At 40.1% G+C, this 20,680-nt stretch overlaps 2 protein-coding genes and 1 long non-coding RNA gene across 4 annotated transcripts in view; 1 reads left to right on the top strand and 2 right to left on the bottom strand.

Annotated features, from left to right (window-relative positions):
• Window positions 1-3,610, bottom strand: part of TUBGCP6 (tubulin gamma complex component 6) — a 41,237-nt gene extending 37,627 nt beyond the window's left edge. The window contains 7 exon segments of the mRNA XM_064656200.1: window positions 120-188; window positions 371-475; window positions 556-653; window positions 1,325-1,421; window positions 1,778-1,912; window positions 2,733-2,806; window positions 3,212-3,610. Coding sequence (XP_064512270.1) covers window positions 120-188; window positions 371-475; window positions 556-653; window positions 1,325-1,421; window positions 1,778-1,912; window positions 2,733-2,797 — 569 coding nt within the window. The 5' untranslated portion in view covers window positions 2,798-2,806; window positions 3,212-3,610.
• Window positions 3,611-4,041: 431 nt separating this feature from the next.
• On the top strand, window positions 4,042-20,680 carry LOC135414890 (uncharacterized). Of its 2 annotated transcripts, XR_010430882.1 has the most exons (4): window positions 4,042-4,181; window positions 11,607-11,760; window positions 13,606-13,740; window positions 18,197-20,680. It is a non-coding gene; the product is annotated as an uncharacterized LOC135414890 (long non-coding RNA). The 2 variants fall into 2 exon arrangements; XR_010430881.1 differs by lacking the exon at window positions 13,606-13,740.
• On the bottom strand, window positions 5,135-8,645 carry LOC135415301 (secreted frizzled-related protein 5-like). Its single transcript, XM_064656928.1, has 4 exons — window positions 8,299-8,645; window positions 7,605-7,774; window positions 6,623-6,715; window positions 5,135-5,524 (listed from the first exon to the last, which is right to left on the bottom strand). The coding sequence occupies exons 1-4, from the start codon at window positions 8,583-8,585 to the stop codon at window positions 5,214-5,216; spliced, it is 861 nt and encodes a 286-aa protein (XP_064512998.1). The 5' UTR covers window positions 8,586-8,645; the 3' UTR covers window positions 5,135-5,213.

Below are 20,680 nucleotides of genomic sequence, written 5' to 3'. Positions count from 1 at the left end.
AGTAAATGTTTTGCAAGATTTTAGTTTTAGAAGTTTAAAAAAAATCTTATTCGCTACAGATGCAAAACAATCTTTAAACAGCTAACATTAAAAAAAATGAAATATACAAATTTTCAAACCTTGGATCCTCTTCAAATATATACTGAGTTCCTTGCCCATGATGCACATCCCAGTCAACAATTAGGATTCTGTATAGAAAACAAAAGAAAACATTCAGTGGAAGAACCACAGCATCTTAATCTACAAAAGGTACAAATGAAAAATGTTTTTCCGAACCAAAAGGAACACTCTAGACAATAATCTAAACCAGTACAATGTCAAACTGTTACTTGCATATGAAAGGCTTCTCTAGAGTCAACCATGCACTTACCTCTGTAGACCATATTTCAGTTTTGCATATTCTGCTGCAATAGCAACATTGTTGAACAAACAGAACCCATTAGCTGCATTTCTCTGGCTGTGGTGACCTGGAGGTCTGAACCAAAGTTTTACAAAGTTAATAACAACGAAAGAAACTCTGCCAAGAAGTGAAAACTTTCTCACACATTTTCCTACCTTACTAATGCCATTCCATTGCGCCCTTTTCCTGACATCACAGAGTCCACCAGCTGCAAAGTTGCTCCTACTGCTAGTCTGGCACAGCGGTAAGTGTTCTGAAAAAGAGAAACTCATAGTTGTCATCAGTTACTCATCAACTTAAACTAATCACACATCACATGCTTTAGCATCCCAACAGTGAATTGTCTTGACATAATTCTACCCAACTGAAACTGTATGAAGACAGTTGAAACAGGACTTTACAACACAGGTTCCAATGTGCTTTCCATTAGGATTACCTGTGATCACCATAACCTTTATAAGGATGTTCTCTGTGGAGCAGTTAAGAAACATGAGATGGACATATTGAGCAGACTAATATGGCATCTTTGAAAATAAGAAACAAAACCACACAGAAACAAAACACAGAAGACTTCATCTTCCTTACTTGGCACAACATTTAAGAGCAATTGTTACCAAAATGTGATTAACAGGTCACTAATTGTCTACAGTGACATTAAGTGACAAAAATAGAGCTAAAATTTGAGTAGTGCACTATACTGGCATGATACAATTACAGAATAGATGACAGGACACTTAACCAACTTAAATTACAGCATTATACTAAACTTGAAACATATAACAATAACATCATAAATAAATGTGAGACTAAATAGCAAAAAAAATTGTATTGCCAATTTTCCCCTACTTGACATCTTAGTGTCACTCAGATGCGATAACACAAATACTTGTAACTCCCAAGAGAGGAAGCAGTTTATTTACACACCGGATGAAAGAAAAAAGCATCATAATTTTCAGAGACTCTTTTCAGCTCCTCCTCATTCATTGTCTGAGTGCTTTTTGCTACTTCCAAGTGCTCTGAACTGCAAAGGAGAGAGAGATTAACACAACACTTAACTATGCAACTAGAATTTTTTTTAATGTAGAATGCAACAAGAAGTAACAGAATATATGTTACAATGGGCTTTCTGTGGGGCTTCAGGAGTCCAACAGGTACTCTGGAATGCTAGATGTAGGATATAGTGAAAAAAATAAGGAGCTCTATGACAGCAAGGGTTCTTGAATGTCTTAGAAGTACAACATTTTTCTCTCTGAAATCAATGGAAGTCATTGAATTTTGGAGCAGCCCTTTTCAAATGGATCAAAACATGACCTGGACATACAAATTCTGCTGTTTCATTGAGTTAATCTGAATGGTAATGAAAGTTAAGTTTCAGACCTGTGAACCAACAGGATCTCCTCCTCGCTTCCTTCTCTGGCAGGCACATGGACACATCTTTCCACAAGGTGGTAACATTTAAGCTGCTCATACGAGGATGAAAGTCTTTCTGGCACTTCAATATCACAAACAGGACTGAAAATAAGCAATAATCATATTACTATAATATCATACAAGCCCAGCTAACAAATACACTTCATAAAGCCTCGCTTTCAACTCCCCATTGTAAGAAGATTCATTACCCTCAAAGATGGACATGTGAGAGTAAAAGAAAAATAAAATCTTCGAACACTTTTCGTTTTGGAACCAAGTTAGAAATTTATTATAAAATATGTAATAAAAAAAATAGTTCTTTTAAAAATGCCAACCTATATAATAGCATCTTTTTATTGTTTCCTCTCCCACTGCTGAAAGTTGCAATGCTTAACTACAGACATGGGAATGCTGAAATTAAAAGCTGTAGATTAAAGTGAAGGTGAACAGAGGAGAAGCAGGTTTGGAAGAGAAGAAAACAATGGATTGAGCATTGCAAAGGAACCGGTCTAATTTACGTAAATTTAAGTAAGTGGCATATACCAGTTTCTAACTGAATTTAATTGACGAATTTCAGCTGAGTGAGTGTACCTACATACTTATTCCAAGATCAATAATACTTTAGCTTTATAAACAATTTAATTAGCTTAAAATACTTAATTTAGGGGCCTACTCAGATGCCTCATGCTAACGCTTCTTATTAAGGCCTCTCAGACTGGAGGCTACAGCTTCTCAAATCCAGCTTCAGATTATCATTACATTATCTAGATACAAATTGCAAGTAAAATAAATTTTCTTCTCCAAAAGGAGAATACCTATCACTAGGTATTCCCTATTAAGTTTACAAAAAATGCATTTAGTTGGTACTTTTCTCACAAGTCCTAGTAAGAATCTATTCATAAAAAGAACAGCATTGACTTACTCACTCCAAAGTAGTTTGTGAGTGGTCATCTCCTCATCATAAATCAGCACTGTTCCTGAAGCCATTGCTACAGACTGAGCAAAACAAAAATCCCAAGACACATATTTCAGCCCAGAAGTAAACTTAATCTTAAAACAGTTAGTGAGAATGTAAGTACAGAGCATATCTGCTTGCATGACAATTTTGCACTTTAGACTTTGCACTTACAGAACGAAATCAAAGAAAAACATTTAGGACTCAGATTTTGACACAACTGAGGAGCAAGGCAGCAGTGCAAAGCTGATGGCATCGACCTGGAAACTGGATGCAGGCAGGCAGGATTCACCATTACCCGAGTGCTCAAGCACTCGGCGCTGGGACTCCCGGTGCGGGTGAAGGGAGTACAGGCCACCTCCCCAAGCCCCCCTACCCACTCAGAGCCTCACAAGTCAGGTGGGGCTCTGAACACAGGCCTCCTCCCCCATCGCACACCGACTTACCTGTCTCGGCTGGGGCGAAGCCAAACAGCTGCGTGTGAAAGCTTGCGTTACAAAGCCACAGAGTACGAACAACAGACCTCGTACACCACGGACAGAACAACTACACGGATCTGCCCCGTTTAAAACCCAAGCGAGGCACTAAAGAGAGATGAAGAGGCCGACCAGCGGACAGCGGGTGCGAGGGCAGTGCCGGCAGCGGGGCCGCCGCACCCGAGCCCCGGAGCCGCCGGAGGCCGCGGTTCCCTGGGCCACGGGCCCGCTCCGCTACTCGCCTCCCGCTGCCGGGAAGCCTCCGAAAGCCTCTGGCAGCCCCGGCAGCCCCGCGGCCGACCTGTGGCTTCCAAAAGCGAGACGGCAGCGCGTCCCAAGCACGCGGCCGCAGCCGGGAGCGCCTGTGGGAGCCCCGGGTGTGCCGGGAGCGCGCTTTAAATCCCGGTGTGGGATTTCCGCCGGCGCCGCTGTGCGCGTCACTCCCGCACAGCGGGACGTGGGCGTGGCGCGGCCGGAGGGCCCTGCGGGGTCGGGCGGGTCGTGACCGGGGTAGTCCGACCGCTCTGAGGGTTTTAGTGCGGAACTGACCCAAGAGCTAAACATCCCACAGCCCCTGGCTGTGTGGTATCTCCTGACGCAGGGAGAAATAAAGTAAGAGCCTGAACGAAAGGGATTTACTGCTCCATTTCAGCAGAGTGACGGGAACGTGGTCAGCCCGAGCTCCGCCTCCCGCACGCCCGGGCCCGGCTCCGGTGCCTCCCCGGCCCATCCGAGCCGGCACGGGTGTGTAGGGCAACGAGAGCCTCCTGTAAACAGGAGGCTGTAAACACTGACCTGTAAACACTGACCGCTTTCTTCCTCAGTTTCTACTGGTTTCCCAGTTCATGGTAGAAAGTGATGGAACAGGTGTCGTCAGACCTGATAACCTGGTACAAACCTGAACTTCTAGGGAACGCATTGGGAACCCAGATCGTTACAGGTGCGACTTCTAGAAATTTATTGCCTGTAAACTTTCTCTGTATGTGTTTCAAGAAAATATGGCCATAATAGATGCTGTATTACTGAAATAGTTTCTAATTTATGTATTATCAATTACGTGTTACTGTGTTTGTTATACACATCTATAAAACTTAGCAAAATTCTGTCCATCTTCGTGTAGCTTCCAATGTTAGGGTATTGCACTATAATCATGTGGTATTGCAATATAATCATGCAGTATTTCACCTTTTTTTTTTTTTTTTTTAAATGTTGTCACTTCATTAGTTCCCTGCAGACCACCTGGCCAGCTGGTAAAGTTTATACGTTGACTTTTGTTATGTGTCTGAAAATGAAAGGGACTTTTCAGTAGTGAGGATCTGATTTATTCCAGTTGAAGCATGTTATATTCAAGATGGTCACACAAGAATAAAAATGTTTCATAATCTGCATTTATCCTATGCTCTTAGGTGTTACCCCTGGGATGCTGTCAGCTCTGTCATTCTGAAGTGCATGACAGCTCTGTCATTCTGAAATGATGCCCAGTAACCAAATCTTCTTGTGACTGGGACCAATCATACCGTATTTACATATTCCTCTTTATTCCATCCGGCAAAGGCGACCAGCAGGGGGCTGCCTCCTTTCAAAATACTCCAACGGGAGAAAATGAGATGGACTCATGAAACATTAATCAAGGGAAAGTTTAGAGAACTGGAGAAAATGGTAGAGTGGGTAGTATGGAAAAATACATGAAAAGTAGTCAGCTGGCTTAAAACTAGTTTATGCCAGTTTTGCACACATTATGATTTTTTTTTTACCATAACTCAAAGAAACATTTATCCATGGCTGTCCAAGTTCAAACTTGATGTGATTGGCTGTAACTCTGCAGAAAGGAAGCCTTTAATTGGAGTTAAACTTATAATACAATTTAAAAGGAAATTAAAGCTTTACATTCCACTTATAATACATTCCTATTTACAAGATAGGTTTAGCATGAGAAATATAATAATCTTTTTACAAATAATATGATAAATATTTACAAGCATTTATGGTATCTCCACTTCTGAGTGGCCAAAGTCAGCTGGGAGTCCTTCCTCTGCCAATGATAAACCTGTTTTACTAAAATGATGCCCTCTTCAATATTCCCCACGAGGAGATACACCATGGGCCGATGGGTTGGAATCATCCTCTGTGTACATTTTTCATTAATTAGCAGCCACTGTCGTATCATACTCTGAGTTTCATAAGGCAAGAATGATCCCTGGGTAGTGAATTCCACTTGGCATTCAATGTTATACTCTTGGTCATCAAATACTGTTCTCCTCTTGGACAGCTTTACTTTCACTGCTAAGGAAAAAAGAAAAGGAAACATGAGTCATTCCATCTCTCAAATGCAGAAGGAAACATTGTCAATGAAAGAAGGATGATTACTTAAAAATACAATCATAATTTACGCTGATAGACTATGGTGAGGCCTTCTCCAGCAACAGTATAAAGTTTAAAACATTTTTGAAAAATAAAGAGTATGTAGTAAAGGAGTTTTTTACATTGAATTAAGTAACTAGGAAAAAAAATATTTTCATGAAAGTGAGTAATGTGTTTTTACCATAACCATGTATGTCAGACTTTTGGTGTAATTACATATTCTAAGCTGCTGGTGTTGTTCTTGTATCACAAGGCTGTCCAGTTTACCCAAGCAATTCTCCTGAAACTCACTTTGTCCAGGTTGGAAACCGCTTGGCAAAAAGCTAGTAATGTTTGCTGATGCCACCCTTTTAGATATTCCCTTTTCATTATAGGCATCTACCTACCTCATTTGACTCCACTAACACTTTTTAGTATGAAATTTCTCTACACTGCTTGATCTAATGCCAGCCAAAGTCACTGGGGGTCTCTGCACTGACATAAAGAGTTTTGCAGGAAGTCTCTGGGGGAAACTCCACTCACTTGTCACTCCAATAAGACAACATGCAGTAAGAATTTCTTTTACTGATGTGATTTTCTGAGTCTCCTTTTTAGTAAGCTATGTATCACGAAAAACTCATGCACACAAGTAATGAGGATACACTGTTCGCACGTAAAACACCAAAGATTTACTTTGACTTTAACCAGTAATAAAAGGCAAACTTACTTATTTGTCTGCTTTTGACAGAAATACTTTCCATAAAGCATGTTGTACTGCAATGTAGCCAACTAAACCAGAATAGAAGAGATATTTGGTTGCAAACTAGATCATTAATAAATCTTTCATGCAAAATAAATCCTCCTTATATTTTGATTAGAAGGAGCATATTCTGAAAAACAACCGAAAGTTAAATCTGCAGCCAAACTCTTAATCCTTTGAAATCCCAGCAGAAACTGTTACTTATTGTAATCCTACTTTTAAAGCATTCAGAAGAAAGGTTATTAGTCTCTTTAACAGCAGCTGTATTAGCAAGGACTTACCAAAGTTACTGTCACAGAAAACTTCGAGAACTCCTCTGTGTGTAAAGAATTCTTCCACTGCTGGGCAGGTCTGGCAGGCAGGCCTTGGTAAGACTGGTATGAAATTACAAATTCTCATTGTTATATTTTAGAATAATTTTAGTTTTCTGCTGTCAAAGCTGAGAGCCCACTGTTTAACCACAGGGATGACAGACAAAATACACAACTGACCAGTGATAATAGGTAAAAATCAACACACTTCTCTGAAAACATGGCTAGAGATGAATTGGAGTTTCATTTTCCATGCATATTCAGTCATTTTTCAGACTGACAAGCTCAATTATCAGCAACAGATAAAGTAACAAATACAGAATTATTTTTAGCACAGCTAGAGTGGGTGGGAAAGGGTTTAGGTGGCTGATTCTATCAGTGACTGGGTGCAGCTGTGCTAGGGTTGTGAATGTATGAATTTGGGTGTGCTAGCAGCAACTGATTCCTATTGTTTTCCATACAAGTTAATAAGAACCTAATGCATTTGAAGATTTGAACATTAATGCAATGGTAACTCAGGTTTCCCTGAGTATTCCCAATTTTTCTAAGCTGATCTGAGAACCAACTCATTGTATACATAAATTTATCTGTGATAAGGGCCATTCATAAGTCTATAAAGAGACCTTAAAATAATTCAAACACAGTGGGCTGCAGTGGGTATGTTACTGCCCATAGCTGTGCAGGGTCATAATTGCCTTCCTCCTCTATCTAAGCATGGTCTACTGTACTTTTCTTTCTTGAAGCAATGCTGATTTCCATCATCTGAGATCTGCTGCAGCTTACACTGCAAATACTAGCACTTCCCTGTCCATCTACATGAACAGGTGAAGCAGCAAAGGTAGACACAATTCCATTTACGAAATCACAGATTGTCTGGTAACAGTGTCCCTTGTATCTCCTTGATTCCCAGAACAGAGGGAGGCCACCCTTCCCTCTGCCATCTTCAAACTACCTTTGTGCAAGTGTTTATATTCCTTAGTAACAGATGCCAGGCACATGTCCTCATCCTCAGGGAATCGATCGCAGTCCAGACTGTCAGGCCAGGGGTGTCCATGGCAGAGGAGCACGAGGGCACAGCTGTCACGGACAGCAACACACATACTCCTACAAGGATGGATAAACCTGTCGCCAGAGGAAATACCAGGCTGAGTCAAGCTCACGCAGTGATAACAGAAAAGGTTGCAACAGTGATTCCTGTGCAAAGTACATTGTCTTCACTGATATTTAACATCCTTCAATAATAATATAATTCCAGAAGCAGCAGCTGTGCAAACTATGCAAGTAAGTTGTCTGTATATGGACTGGACTGAGCTTACAGCATTAAGTTATGATTTTTAAAATGTCTTTATGACAACCTGAGAAAAGCTTCAGTATAAACCTGATTCTATTCACAATAGTTGCTTCAACCCTAAATGAATAAGAATAAATTTCAGCTGTAACAAAATAAAACATGGTATCCTTTGACAACAGCATTCATGTTCCCAAAGGAAACTAAAGTTGGAAGTGGTACAAGATTTCAGTACCTTTTTTCTGATGAATATAAAAAAGCTAATAGAATTACTTCAGAAAACGTGGAGATTGCTTTTAGATTATGATAAACATGCATTTCATTTCATCCCTGTATTGTATTGTGCTGTGGTACTTACGTATCTAAACAGATGGGTGCAAACAGGGAGCACAGGAACATCCTCACGTGAGAGTGACAGTCTGTGTGTACAAGGTGCTGCCAGGTGGTGGATTTTAGGATAACCTCTGCCATGCTTGTGTGTCCCATCAGGTTGGGAAGCCTCATTTCAGAGTATCCAATATTGTGGCACATGCCCATCTCCTTGGGTATCACTACACATTTTGTGGATAATCCAATGTCAAAGCCTGTTGCTGCTCTTAGGAAACCATTCACAGCAAAAACAAATATTTTTGCAGTCAATAACATCTTCCAGTGACTCCTGGGCTTCTGAGCAGGGAGCTGTCAAACCCCCCAAGTGCAGAGGCACGCTGAAAACCTAGTGGCTTATATATCCCAAGAGCTTAATGAACTGTTGGTTATCAGCTGCTTATCAAATCACTTGAGACAAGACCAGGTCTTATTGCCTAATCAAGGGACTGTTGTGACAGGCAGGGAGGTGGACGCAAAGTATAGAAGTATGTTCCCTCAGTACACTGATTTGGTATAGCCTTTCACATGTCCCACGGCGTCAGTGGCTGCAGCATGCTATGTAGCATATTAAATTTTGACACCTGTAAGGCTTGCTGTGTACTTTCTAAAACAAATTAAGAGATCATCCAGAAAAAGAGTTGGGCAGACAAGCTGTCTCCTGGGGCTGCTGTGTCTCCTTTGTTTTCAGACACTGTTGACATGGCAGAAAAAACAGCCCAGATTGACTTATCAAGTGAAAATGTTTTGCTTGTGTTAATTGCCCATGTCTCTTTCGCTGTTTCACAATGTAGAAGAGGTACTTTCTTTGATCAAGCACTAAAAAAGAGACAGTCTTCCACTATAAGGCAAGTATTTTGCCTGGAAATTTCGATTCCTATTCTGTTATATGCTAAAGGTCCTAACTTCTATTAATTTTAATAGGCACCTGAAAATACAGAATTGAATTTGTAGGACCATCAGTATGGCCAGGAATTTGCTGGCCATCAGTATTTATTCAGAGTGAAAAGGCAGTACACATACAGAGAAACATTTTTGTTATTTCAAATGAAGCTGGTTACACTTTTAAAATTGCTCAAATAATGAGGCATTTAATCTGTTTATTAATAAATTATAATAATTATGCCAGATGTGTACTTTTCCTGTTCATAGCACAAAAAAAAGGTATTAAATTCACTAAGTTAAAAGTAACAGAATTACTACTGAGCATCTCATTACTGTTGGTATAGTAGTGATAGACAGCTCTTCATTATAGAGAAGCTGGGAACCAGTTAAAGTGAGTCTGAGTAATGTGTAGCTTACCTAATATGAATAGGAAAGTCAGAGTAGTGTTAAAAGTTAAAGATTTTAAAAAAATTTTTGTGAAAATTTTTAATTTGTTTAGAACAGTTTTTCCAACTAGTTGTGAATGTTAATTTTTATTTCCACATCTGATTACATGCTTTATTAGCATAAATTTTGAGCAATTAATAATATCTATTGCAAAATATCTGGCTTCATTATAAGGCTAAAATAAGTATGTTCATAGTAGTGTATCATCTAGTATTACTGATGCTTGATTGAAACATGTTTTTCAGAAACAGTAGCTTTTTGTGCTTATACTGAGATGCAGCACGGTTAAACAATATGTGGCATATAATTTACATGTTTATACCTAAATTTTAGGCTAATAAATCTTCATATCTTTGAAACCAATGACAACCCCCCACTGATTCCTCCTTAGCGATCTTCTTTACTCTAAGCTACTGGGAAAATTACAGTATCTGTTTAAATAAGTGAGGAAAAAATTACAGCATGCAAGGGCCCAGGAACTAAAAACGTATTTAAAAGAAATGTGAGTTTTTCTTGTCATGTTTTGTTGCCAGATTGGTGGGGTTTTTTCCAGTAAATGTGGTTTCTCTGTATCCATTATCTTACCTCAAAGCAGAAGAACTGAACACCTAACCAGGCTGATTTTGGCCTGAAAGTAACATCCTTTTGCCAGGTGCTCTGTGTATTCCTTAAGAAGTTAAAAAGCATTACTAAAAGTCAGTAAAAGTAACATTCTTGCTAAATCTATTCAGGTATCTCTGGGGGCCACACTTGCTGCCGTTGCCACCATTTTGCAATGAAATGACAGCACAAAGCTGCTCAGCACCAGGAGAGGGCAAGTCTGCAGGCCAAGCCAACTGTGCAGCCCCTTTGAACATTCCCAGTGCCATCTGGCTCCCACATGTGCTCAGAGCAAAACCATAGGCTTCACCTGCCATGCAGAGGCACCTCTACCCCATCCACAGAGCTCAGCTGACATGTGCTCTGGAGATCTTGCAGACACTTCGACATCTCTCTCCTCGATGTGTCTCTTTGGCGTTAGCAACGGGAGCGAAACTGGACTCCATGTATGAGTGCCCCCCTCATTCCAGCAGGCTTCTGTGCCTATTCATATTGCTGATGTCTTTACCAAGGCATAACTTTATGAAATTAATCAAATTCCTCTCTGTGTATAATAGTATTCTTCTGTAATACGTCTCTCATCCGATTGCGGTCTGAAAGTAGGTGGTAAGATCTCTGGTGAAGGAAACCTGTTACATGTGGGGCATGCTATTACATGCACATTTCTCGATATAGAATGTAGAGTAAGAAAGAGTATTTGGTCTCTCAAATATTTAGACACTTTTCTCTCTGTTTTTCTCTGTGACTGTCTCACAACCTAGAAGAAAACCTGACTGATCCTAAAAGCTGACTTAACCCTGTTACTCCAGATAATAAGGGTTTACTGTGTCTCTAGCAGTGCCCTTGGTGCTGCTCTGCAGGAGGAACGTTGCTGTGCCCCTTCCCACTGAAGTGCCTTACAACTGCCCAGTGCCAGGCCTGTGCCAGGCCAAGCTCTGGCTGTACCCAAGACCATGTGTGCTGGCTTGTGAGCCAGTGGGTCTGATTTTGAGAGGTCCCCCTGAGCCACCACTGATTGACAAAACAGAGTCAGGCATAATGAGTGTGTGTGATACCAAGATGATCTAATAAGAGCTAATACCTATCCTGGCAAACTTAGTCTCCATAGGAACTGCCTTAGAAATAAATAATTGTGTACCTCTGAGTCAGTTTCCTGCCAGGGCTTTGCAGTAGGTAGGTAATTTTTGAGCCAGAGCAGAACGGTGCCTTAAGGTTTCTTTTAGCCTCAGCTGTACCTCAAAGGCTATATCTTTTGATGATCTTTTGGATATCTTTTGGATATCTTTTGGTATCTTTTGGAGAACCAACTTTTGGTAGATCATCATTTTGTAATGCTAAAGAAAATACCTTTTCTCCATGTGAGTACAGAGGTAGCTTTGGAGGTGGAGAGCCCAGCCATGTAGGAGAGTCAGAAAGGAGCTACACACTACTGCTTGGCCTCGTCTGGCATGGTGCTTCAGTGGAGAACCTGGAAGATTCAGGAATGTGGAGGAAGCTCTATGGTTTTGCCACCAGAATAATGGTGAGACATATACTTTGCTTCTGTTTCTTCTTGATTTCTTGCTGTTTAGACTGAAGTAGCCATTCATCCATGGGGTAGCAAGACATTATGCATTTGTCAGGATTGATGAAACTCGCTCAAGGGCTGAAGAACTGTCACCAGTTCCAAGAGAAAAATGTGCATAAATGCCTTTACTGGGTACCTATGACTGGGCTGTATCTGAAGCCAGAGCATTATCCGTAATTCAGTAATTTTTTATAGCCATCTTCTGTCAGGAAAGAGAATCATTTACAGAAGCTTCTGATTTCTCTCTCTTTAGAAAGTCACTTGGTTCATGATGTTAGCTGGATCAAATTCCTTATCCTGTGCCATTTTAAGTGTCATCATTTACTAAGAAATGTATCAGTTTGACATCCTTTTCACTACACTCACAAGACACTTTTAAGCAAGGGAAAGACTTTGACTGTGCTTCTGTTCAGGCTCAATTATTTTGATGTTCTTCATGAGCAGGTGCTACCTTTGAACTTGGTTTGACAGCAAGTCATTACAATTTATAATTTTTAGCAAGAGTCTTGCAGGACATAATAAAAATAACCATGCAGAGTAGATTGGCATTGCTTGGAGAGTTTCAGATTAGTCAGATGTTGGCTCCTCAGCAGAAGCATAAGCTGCAGCACTCACACTGCTGTGCCATTGATTCTCCTTTTTTGCAAACACTCAGTTGCTCATTTACATGTCATGGAAAAAAATCAGGCAAATATACACACAGATTGCTTTTGTGAACTCAGTAAACTGTGATTTACTGTTGCCACACCAGTTAACATTCAGATTGCACAAAAACTGGCAGGGGCACAGTATTTCTAATTGTACTGATATATGTCTGTAGAGGGTGCTTGAATAAAGACTGGCTAAAGTAAAAAAAAAAAAAAAAAAATTAGTTTAGCAAACTATCGTGACAATTGCAGTGCCTGGATACACTTAGAGAGGGCAGCATAAAATAGAAGACCTGAGGGTTCAGAGAGATTTATATCTGGAGTCCAGCTAATGCCCTTTGAGACTTCTGAAGAAAGCTGTGTGGTGATTCCACAGGCTGTATTTATTATTCCTGGATACGAGCAGGGGACACCTGCTGATGGACCCTGATAAGAGGAACAGTGGCCGAGGTCCGGTCCCTGCCCACCTCTGTGTCTTTTCCTTTGACTGTTACCAGGGAGACAGACAGACATTAACCAGGAGACATCCACAAGAGCGAAGTAAGAAACAGGATTGAAATTTTCTTCAAAGAAAGTAGGGGTTTGAGAGCAAACTCACAGATGTAGGGATTTTTGGTTTTAATCTAAACATTTGTTGCAATATTTGGCTGGAGTAATTTTTATCTGGAGTCAATTGCAGAGATGTAAGGCTTCCAGACAGAGATCAAAGCTAGTAACTGTGCACTCTGAGTCACCAAAGGAGGCTGCAGAGGCGTTCCGCACTCTGATGAAAGCTTTGCTGGACCAGCATCCTTACTCTTCAGGGCAGGATTTATTCCATAATGTTTCCCTTGCTTTGTGAAAAAAATAATTAGGCCACATATGTTATCTGTAAAACAGCAGAGAGTCATAGATGCCTTTGAAAAGACCTCATTAATTTATTTGTCGCAATACTTTAGCATTGCTTTAATTTTTAAAGGACAGAAATACTGTATTTCCTTATAAATCTGTAATGCAAATTGTTACAGGCTCACTACTTTGGCATGTTGAGCTCTGGCCCTTTTACTATCAGTTGATTAACTGAGAGGAAAGTTTGTTTAAATAATGAAAGAGAAAGTCAATGCTTTGGGTGACCCAAACTTAGTTTCTGACTCTGCCACCTTTCCTGTGGAAGCTTTAACCCTGCTGCGCTGTACTCCTGCAAGTGTTCAGATGGCGCAAGAGCAGGGAGAAGGCATGTAAATACCTACACAGATTCCAACAGTATCACTCAAAGGCACTGGAGTGCTGAATACTCTACAAACACTGGGTAAGTAGCATTTCCTAAGTAGGCCGAGTCAGTCAGGGATGTAAAAAGGGCACAGGAAAATGAGATGACTTGCTAATCAGCTGGCAGCTAATGCAGGCATACAACTCTGGGCTTTGCCATTGTTCATTGACCCTTTCAGCATTTGGAGGTCCTGCACAGCAGTATTCTTGTCACTGCAGAACAGGACAAATTGCGTAAAGTGATTTTAGGGGAAGAACTGAAATCCTGTACTGACTTACTGGTGGCACACTTATGAAATTGCATTTAGGCCATGTCCCGTGTGCTGCAAGTCAGGGCCTCACAGTAAACAGTGTGTTGGTTAAATGCTGTGTGAAGCTGTTTGCTTTCAAGGTGGCTGAAAGAGGAAGTGAAGCCCTGGCATGGTTATTGTTAAAAAGGTGCAATTCTGCTTCATAAGAAGTGTGGCAGGATCAATAGCATCGTTGTTTTTGCTCCATGGGTAAGCAAATTCCAAATGATAGCTTTCAGGTGAGAGCAAAATACATTCTGAATTTAGGGGTTTACACTACTGATCATGTACCAGATGAGCACCTTCCACAGAGAGGCAGTAGTAGCAACAGCCACTCTTTTCTGTTTTTCCCCAGGTAAAAAATTAAACTTCTTACAGCTTCTTTTTCCCCTTGATTGGTATTGGTCTGCTGCTTTGGGTAATATTGCCTATTTTTCTTTTTACTTTTCAGTCAGTTTTACTTGGTTTCAATTTAGTTTTGCTCTGATTTAATTCTGGGGAAGAAGGACCATTTGACAAATGTAGTTTCATGTATTTCAGGCACAATTCCTCCCCTTTCTTTTAAACTTGAACAGTTTTTGCAGTCTTTTGGCAACTGGGCTGATGTTGGTTTTCTATCAAATTTTTATCATAGCTGAATCTCCTCTCATGTATTTTCCGTCACAAGCAGCTCCAAATGAAGTAAAAGTGAGGTTAAACAGAGAGCTCACCGAATGTTTCCAAATCTCTGTTAACAAAAGGGAGTAAAGTAGGCTCTAACTCTTTCTCGGGGAGACAGAGGAACAGCCGTTTGGGCTATAAGTAAACAGCAAGTACATACCAACTATTTGTAGTCCATTGAGAAAGTAAACAGGGTCATCTTGTCTACATCCCCCCTCCCTCTCGCCCCCCCCCCCCCCCCCCGATTCTTTCTTTGTCTGTGGTCTATAGCCAACTACCCATCATCAAGATAAGACGGAAACACATTAAGTCTTGAAAATTATGTCTGGCTTCTGGCTGCCACTGGAGATAGCTCTATCAGTTAAGCAAGTAAAACCCCGAGTGAGTGCTCCGCTGACTCCAGCATGCCTGGAGCCCATTCCTTTTAAGTCACTTGGCAGTATTGTGCATCCAATTTCTATGTACCTCAGCCACCCGGCGGACACGCTTAGGCATCTGAGGTTTTAATAGCACAGAGCAGGCCAGGCTTTCTTCACTTTAACATCATGGGAATCAGCGAACCTGAAGCCTCTGTTTAAAAGGAAAACTTCGGCCTAAATAATTTGTTAAATAAGCAAAATTAAATAATGTCTGTAAAGTTTCACAAATACATAGATGTGCTTCAAATATCTGAATTAGATATTATGGCCAAATCTTCTTTAAGCAAAATTCCCTCTGGCATTAGCAGGGTTTTTTTTCTTGAATAATGAACATAGAATCATAAAATCATTCAGGTTGGAAAAGACCCTCGAGATCATCAAGACCAGCCATAAACCTTACACTGCAAAGTCCCACTAGACCATGTCCCTAAGCGCCATATCTACATATCTTTTAAATACTTGCAGGGATGGTGACTCAACAGCTTCCCTGGGCAGCCTGTTCCAACGTGTGATAACCCTTTCTGCGAAGAAATATTTCATAATATCCAATGTAAACCTACCGTGGTGCAACTCAGTGGTAGAATGTAATCTCTTTCCAGGCACTGAAAATGTATCTAAATCTAAATAATCAAAGCAAATGTTCCTGTTGCAAATGTTTTTGGTGAACTCAGACAAAACTGAATATTTGTCAAGAAATAGTCAAAGTTACACCCTGGACATGAATTTGAGATTCTGATCATTAGAATCCTGGCAGGTTTTTTTGGTTATAAACTGCTTTCCAAACCATGAGTCATCTTGTTTTTAAGGATAAAAAGATTTAAAACGAAAATATATTTTCTGGATAAATCCTAACCTTTATTTTTAAGTTTCTACGTTAGTGTAGTTTTGTGAAGAGATTTATTATTTTGGGTTTTTTACCCAAAAGCGTTTGCAGACTTCTTCACTCAAGTACAAATGTGCATACTAAACTGTAATTAAAAGTAATAATTGTGTCCTGAACTCAAATGTGTGTACAGTCAATATTCCAAAACTTGTTGGGATTCTGAGAAAATATCAGAAAATATATTTTTAATTGTGGCAATTACAAATTATTTACAAGAGTAATTGCTTTACAAATTAGTGTGTTTATTCATAGGGGTATGGTATATAATTTTTACCTGACTGCCATACAAATATTTGATGGGAATAGTTCTTTTATGTTCTGTGCCATAAACTATGAGCTCGAAGCGTAAAGAGTACTCACTGAAGATATGAATACTTTTTTTTTCACTCTCCCTGCTTTAGATATTCCCTTATACACATCATCTGGACAAATAAGACCCCAAAAGAGAGCCCTTTGGAGCCTTTAAAGCACCTTCTTATTCTGCAAAAAGACACACTTGCTGTTGCAGCTGTCATTAATCTACTTTTCTCAAGTATTTTTTGTGTATCGAGGAACTCAAAACATTTTTCAAGATTAAATAAATGAAGCCACAAACAGCCTTTTGTTTTGATTACAAATGCTTAGCCAAATCAGACCTCTGTATAAAGGAAGTCAGAGAGAGCAGGAGCACAGCACTGTAGCAGGCAACTGGCAGGACCATGCTAAGCATTAGCTGGATCATCATGGGCAGCTCTAGACTTCAAATGTGATAATGGCTTCACAGGCACTACTTTTTGAATTGAACTTTTATGATTTTCTCTCTGTTGTCATACAGGGATGGTATCTCTATAAATAGTCTGTAAGTCTTCTTGTCTGTCTGAGAAGACATTTAGAACAGTTATGTAAAAGCAAGTCTTTTTATATGCACCTAATAGGGTTACATAGTGCCTTCTCGTAACACTGTGATGCTGGGCCTTCAAAATGTGCAAAACCTCAGCAACTGGTCCTATAGAGACATTCATGTAGCCCCAGTCATTCCCACGGCAGGCCTGACAGTCACGGAATCAACTGCTTCATTCCCACCGCTCCTTTATGTGGGACAGCCCCATCGGTATTCATGACAGACTTTAAATCCTCTGCAAAGGGGGAGAATTCAATTAAAAAAAAACCCCACCAAACCAAAACAAACCACAAATCAGTCTTCAAACAGAAAGCGTAGACTCTCTCTTTAGGCCTTTGGGCAGACGGCAGGGTCCTTTCCTTTCTCAGTGCTTTGCTGCTTTGTATTGCACACATTGCCTCTGTTGACATCAAAGACATTTGGTTTCTATTATCCTATCTCGAAGAGAAATTCGCTGATAAAGGAGTCTCCACCCCAATGATTAAACCCTATTTGGATTTCAATACCTGGGCAGAGCTCTTCAGCCAGCAGGCCAGGATTAGAAGGTTCCTGACTCCAGCACCCATTTGCTAATCTGGATGCAGACCATGCTGGCCTGCCTGCAAAACATTGGGTCACCTGACTTTCACAGCCCTTTACCTTCATCCCGGGGCAATCATTTTCTCCCAGTGGAGCTACTGGGAAATGAAACAGAGATTAATCCAGCCTAAATAGCTACACAACAAGAAGGGTTGAATAAATAAGGAAAAATTGTAGAGCAATCATTTAGAAATGGCTCAAAATCAAACAGTACCTGAATGGTTTACTTCTAATTAGTTTATAAAGCTCAGGGAGGCACAACCAGAGAAATAATTAAATTTAAGGTTAGAGAGGACAGGCTGATTTGTTTTTAGTCTTAGGATCCATTTTCATTCTCTAAATAGCATTAAGGGTTTCATGCTGGTTGCAGTGATCAAAGATTGATAACTCTGTCCACAGGAGGCTCTTTTCATTATGGAAACCACAGACGAGCAAATAGTTTAGAGGGGAAGGTGTTTTGAAATTGTGCTGTGAGGCATCCAATGATGAAGGATTTGTGATCGCAGTCCTCATTTCAGACCTTAAAAGGAGCATGCTTACCTGACAGCTTCCTTAGCCTTTTTTCCTCTGCTCTTATGCCTGTCTGATAAAAGCTATCGCCACTCCCCATAAACCTTGCCTTGTTACATCTACATCTCTACTACAGTATTACTAATGTTAATTGTAATAGGCCAGGAGACCTTTGTTTTGCTTGCTGAGAGAGAAAAATATTTTTAGAAACGTTCAGAGAAAATGCTATGTATTTCTCTTCATGCTGAGTAACATTTTTCTTCCTAATATTCTAGGAAAATGAAACAGAAGTACTGGAGTTACTGGCAGACTGATCCTGTACTCAAGGAAGGCAATGACAGTTTCCATAACCCATGACTATACCCTGGAAGCCAAGATTCTGCCTGTTTTGCTTATGCTCAGTATTAGAATATATCTTACTGATGTCAGTGCAGTTCTCATGGCATACCTTGATGTAAGCAAGACTGACAAAGGTGGTCACCAGGCCACTCATTCCATTCTTTTCAGTCAATTATCTTTCAGGATGTTCTATAAAATGTTTGGTTTTGGTCCATGATATTAAAAAAGGATTCAGTATGGGAGGTGCTTTCCCTGCCATAGGGTTAGCAGAATAGAGCAACCTCGTCCTATTATCTTGGCTCCAGCAAAGGATCATATGCCAATCTTTAAAGGGAACAAACAACTTCTGTCCCTGTGCTTACTGGAGTCCTTACAACGCTTCTGTCCCAGCACTCCCGTGGGAGAAGCCAGCTTGAGTCCATGTCCACGCATGTGATAACGTTCCCTTGGCTATTTCTTTCTCTGAGGATTAGTGGCATTTGATTTGCTTGGTAATAACACTACTTGAGTAGATAACACTACCAAAAAAAAAAAAAAAAAAAAAAAAAGGAGGGGAATTAGTGCTTCAAATTCTGTCTATATCCAAGTTTTCATTTTTCTCCTTTCCAAGAGAAAAGGACCATTTCTGGCACAGGCTCTTCACAAGCAGCCTCATTGTCATGCCCATGTTTTTTAAGGCCTGACATGCCTGGACAAGAAGAAAGAGATTTAGCCACCTTTAAAACTACTAATTGATCTGCAAAGATATATGAACCAGCTGATGATGTCATATCAACATATTAGAGAAAATTTTATTAACCCTAAGGCATCCACTGGTATGAGCTTGCACATTAGGGCAAGCCAGTGTTTGGGACACAGTGATGCTTTCTGCTTGCTGGGCTCAGCTCTTTAGCCTTTCCTGAGCACTTTCACTGGGAGGTCATGCTCTACCCCACTCCTGAGATCTGAGGTTACAGCATAAAGTGAATTTTCCCTTTATATAAATAATTAATGGTACCAAACACTAGCTACAGAAAGCAATTCAAGAGCTAGAAGACATGCAGCAAGTTAATAACTTTAATCATATCAAATCCAGGTGATCAAAACCACTAATCCAGCCATAAGGTATAAAAGGCTATAAAACCCATTGAGAAACCTAAGGAAAAGTAGTTAATATTCTGTTTTAAAGACTTGCAATGGCAATACTGAGTAACTATAGAAATTTATAGTTAAAAGGAGCTGTTTCTGAAGAGAATCACACTTAATTTTAGAGTTTCCAAATATTTTATCTAAATATAATATTAATATAATTTTCATATGGCCATAGTTTCACACCTGTTCTGATAATTCAACAACCTGAATGTAAAGCATTACCAGAGTGTTTGGAAGCCATAAGGGGAGTCATGCTTAAAGTCTGTAATTTGACATGAGACTTGGGATTTATTTGTACCCCTGATGACTTAGCCCTCCCACTCTGCTAGCAGGCAGGACTCGATCTCAGCATTCATAACATTCTCACTGCTGTGGTTTTTCTTCTCTGATGTATCTGTTTACTTAAAATATTAGTAATGCCTTCAAAAAATCCTTCTTTGTTGTCTTTTCTTTTTTACAGCAAATCTGTGTTCTCTTACAGTAATTTGCTTTCCTAGCTCATCATTATCTTTTGTACAAATAGATTAGGGATGAAAAATTTTGTTAATGATATTGTCATGACACTTACTTGGTCCAAATGAGAGACTCAAAGCAACTTACAGTAGATCTGCCAATGGCAGGGAAATATATATTTGTTGGCTTAGAGTTTTTGATTCTTTCAATTTTTATAGACTTTAGTAGTAGTTATGTAGTGAATGTAGATTTTAAAGTAGCCATATTATATCCCTCACCCTTTAGCACAGTAGTTTACACATTTTATCAACATTGTTGCCCCATTCCATATCACTTCCTCAAAATTCTGTTAATTCCGTTAGCTTGTTTAGACTTCCCTCAAGGCAGGCCTTCATTCTGTTTAAGAACATCTGCACCCTGGCCTGGACAATAAGATATCACACAGACACAGGACTTTGGAGGGCCTCCAAGGACTGTACGTGCTGTGATGAAGAGGAAGATGATGAAAGAGGGGTCCCAAACTCCCCCAGACTCAATTCCCAAAGGGGTGTGCTGAGGGGCAGAACAGGGCAGAACTGGGGGCTGGACAAGCGGGGATCGGATGGACATCATTATAAAATTGTAGCACCTGAATCAAAAGCGCGTGTGCGACAGTTGTATTCCCAGAGTATGGTGGCTCATTAAAACTTCTACTTTCTTATCTCCTACCTAACTGGGCCTGGAGTTTTTTTTTCCCCTCAGTCTTTTAGGCAACAGTTAATTCTATTTATTATGGAACACTGGCAATAAATCTTTTCAACTTGATCCTATTTTAATGCAAACCACCATACCTATGT

Source organism: Pseudopipra pipra, chromosome 5 (assembly GCF_036250125.1).
Source record: "Pseudopipra pipra isolate bDixPip1 chromosome 5, bDixPip1.hap1, whole genome shotgun sequence".
Lineage (NCBI taxonomy): Eukaryota > Metazoa > Chordata > Aves > Passeriformes > Pipridae > Pseudopipra > Pseudopipra pipra.
This window is presented reverse-complemented; position numbering and strand designations above follow the sequence as displayed.

Coding starts and splice junctions, on each gene's coding strand:
- LOC135415301 (XM_064656928.1), bottom strand. CDS start 8,585: ATGTTATTGACTGCAAAAATATTTGTTTTTGCTGTGAATGGTTTCCTA. Junction 7,775..8,298: donor GCACCCATCTGTTTAGATAC/GTAAGTACCACA, acceptor CTCTGGCGACAG/GTTTATCCATCCTTGTAGGA. Junction 5,525..6,622: donor TTTCTGTGACAGTAACTTTG/GTAAGTCCTTGC, acceptor TTTTTTCCTTAG/CAGTGAAAGTAAAGCTGTCC.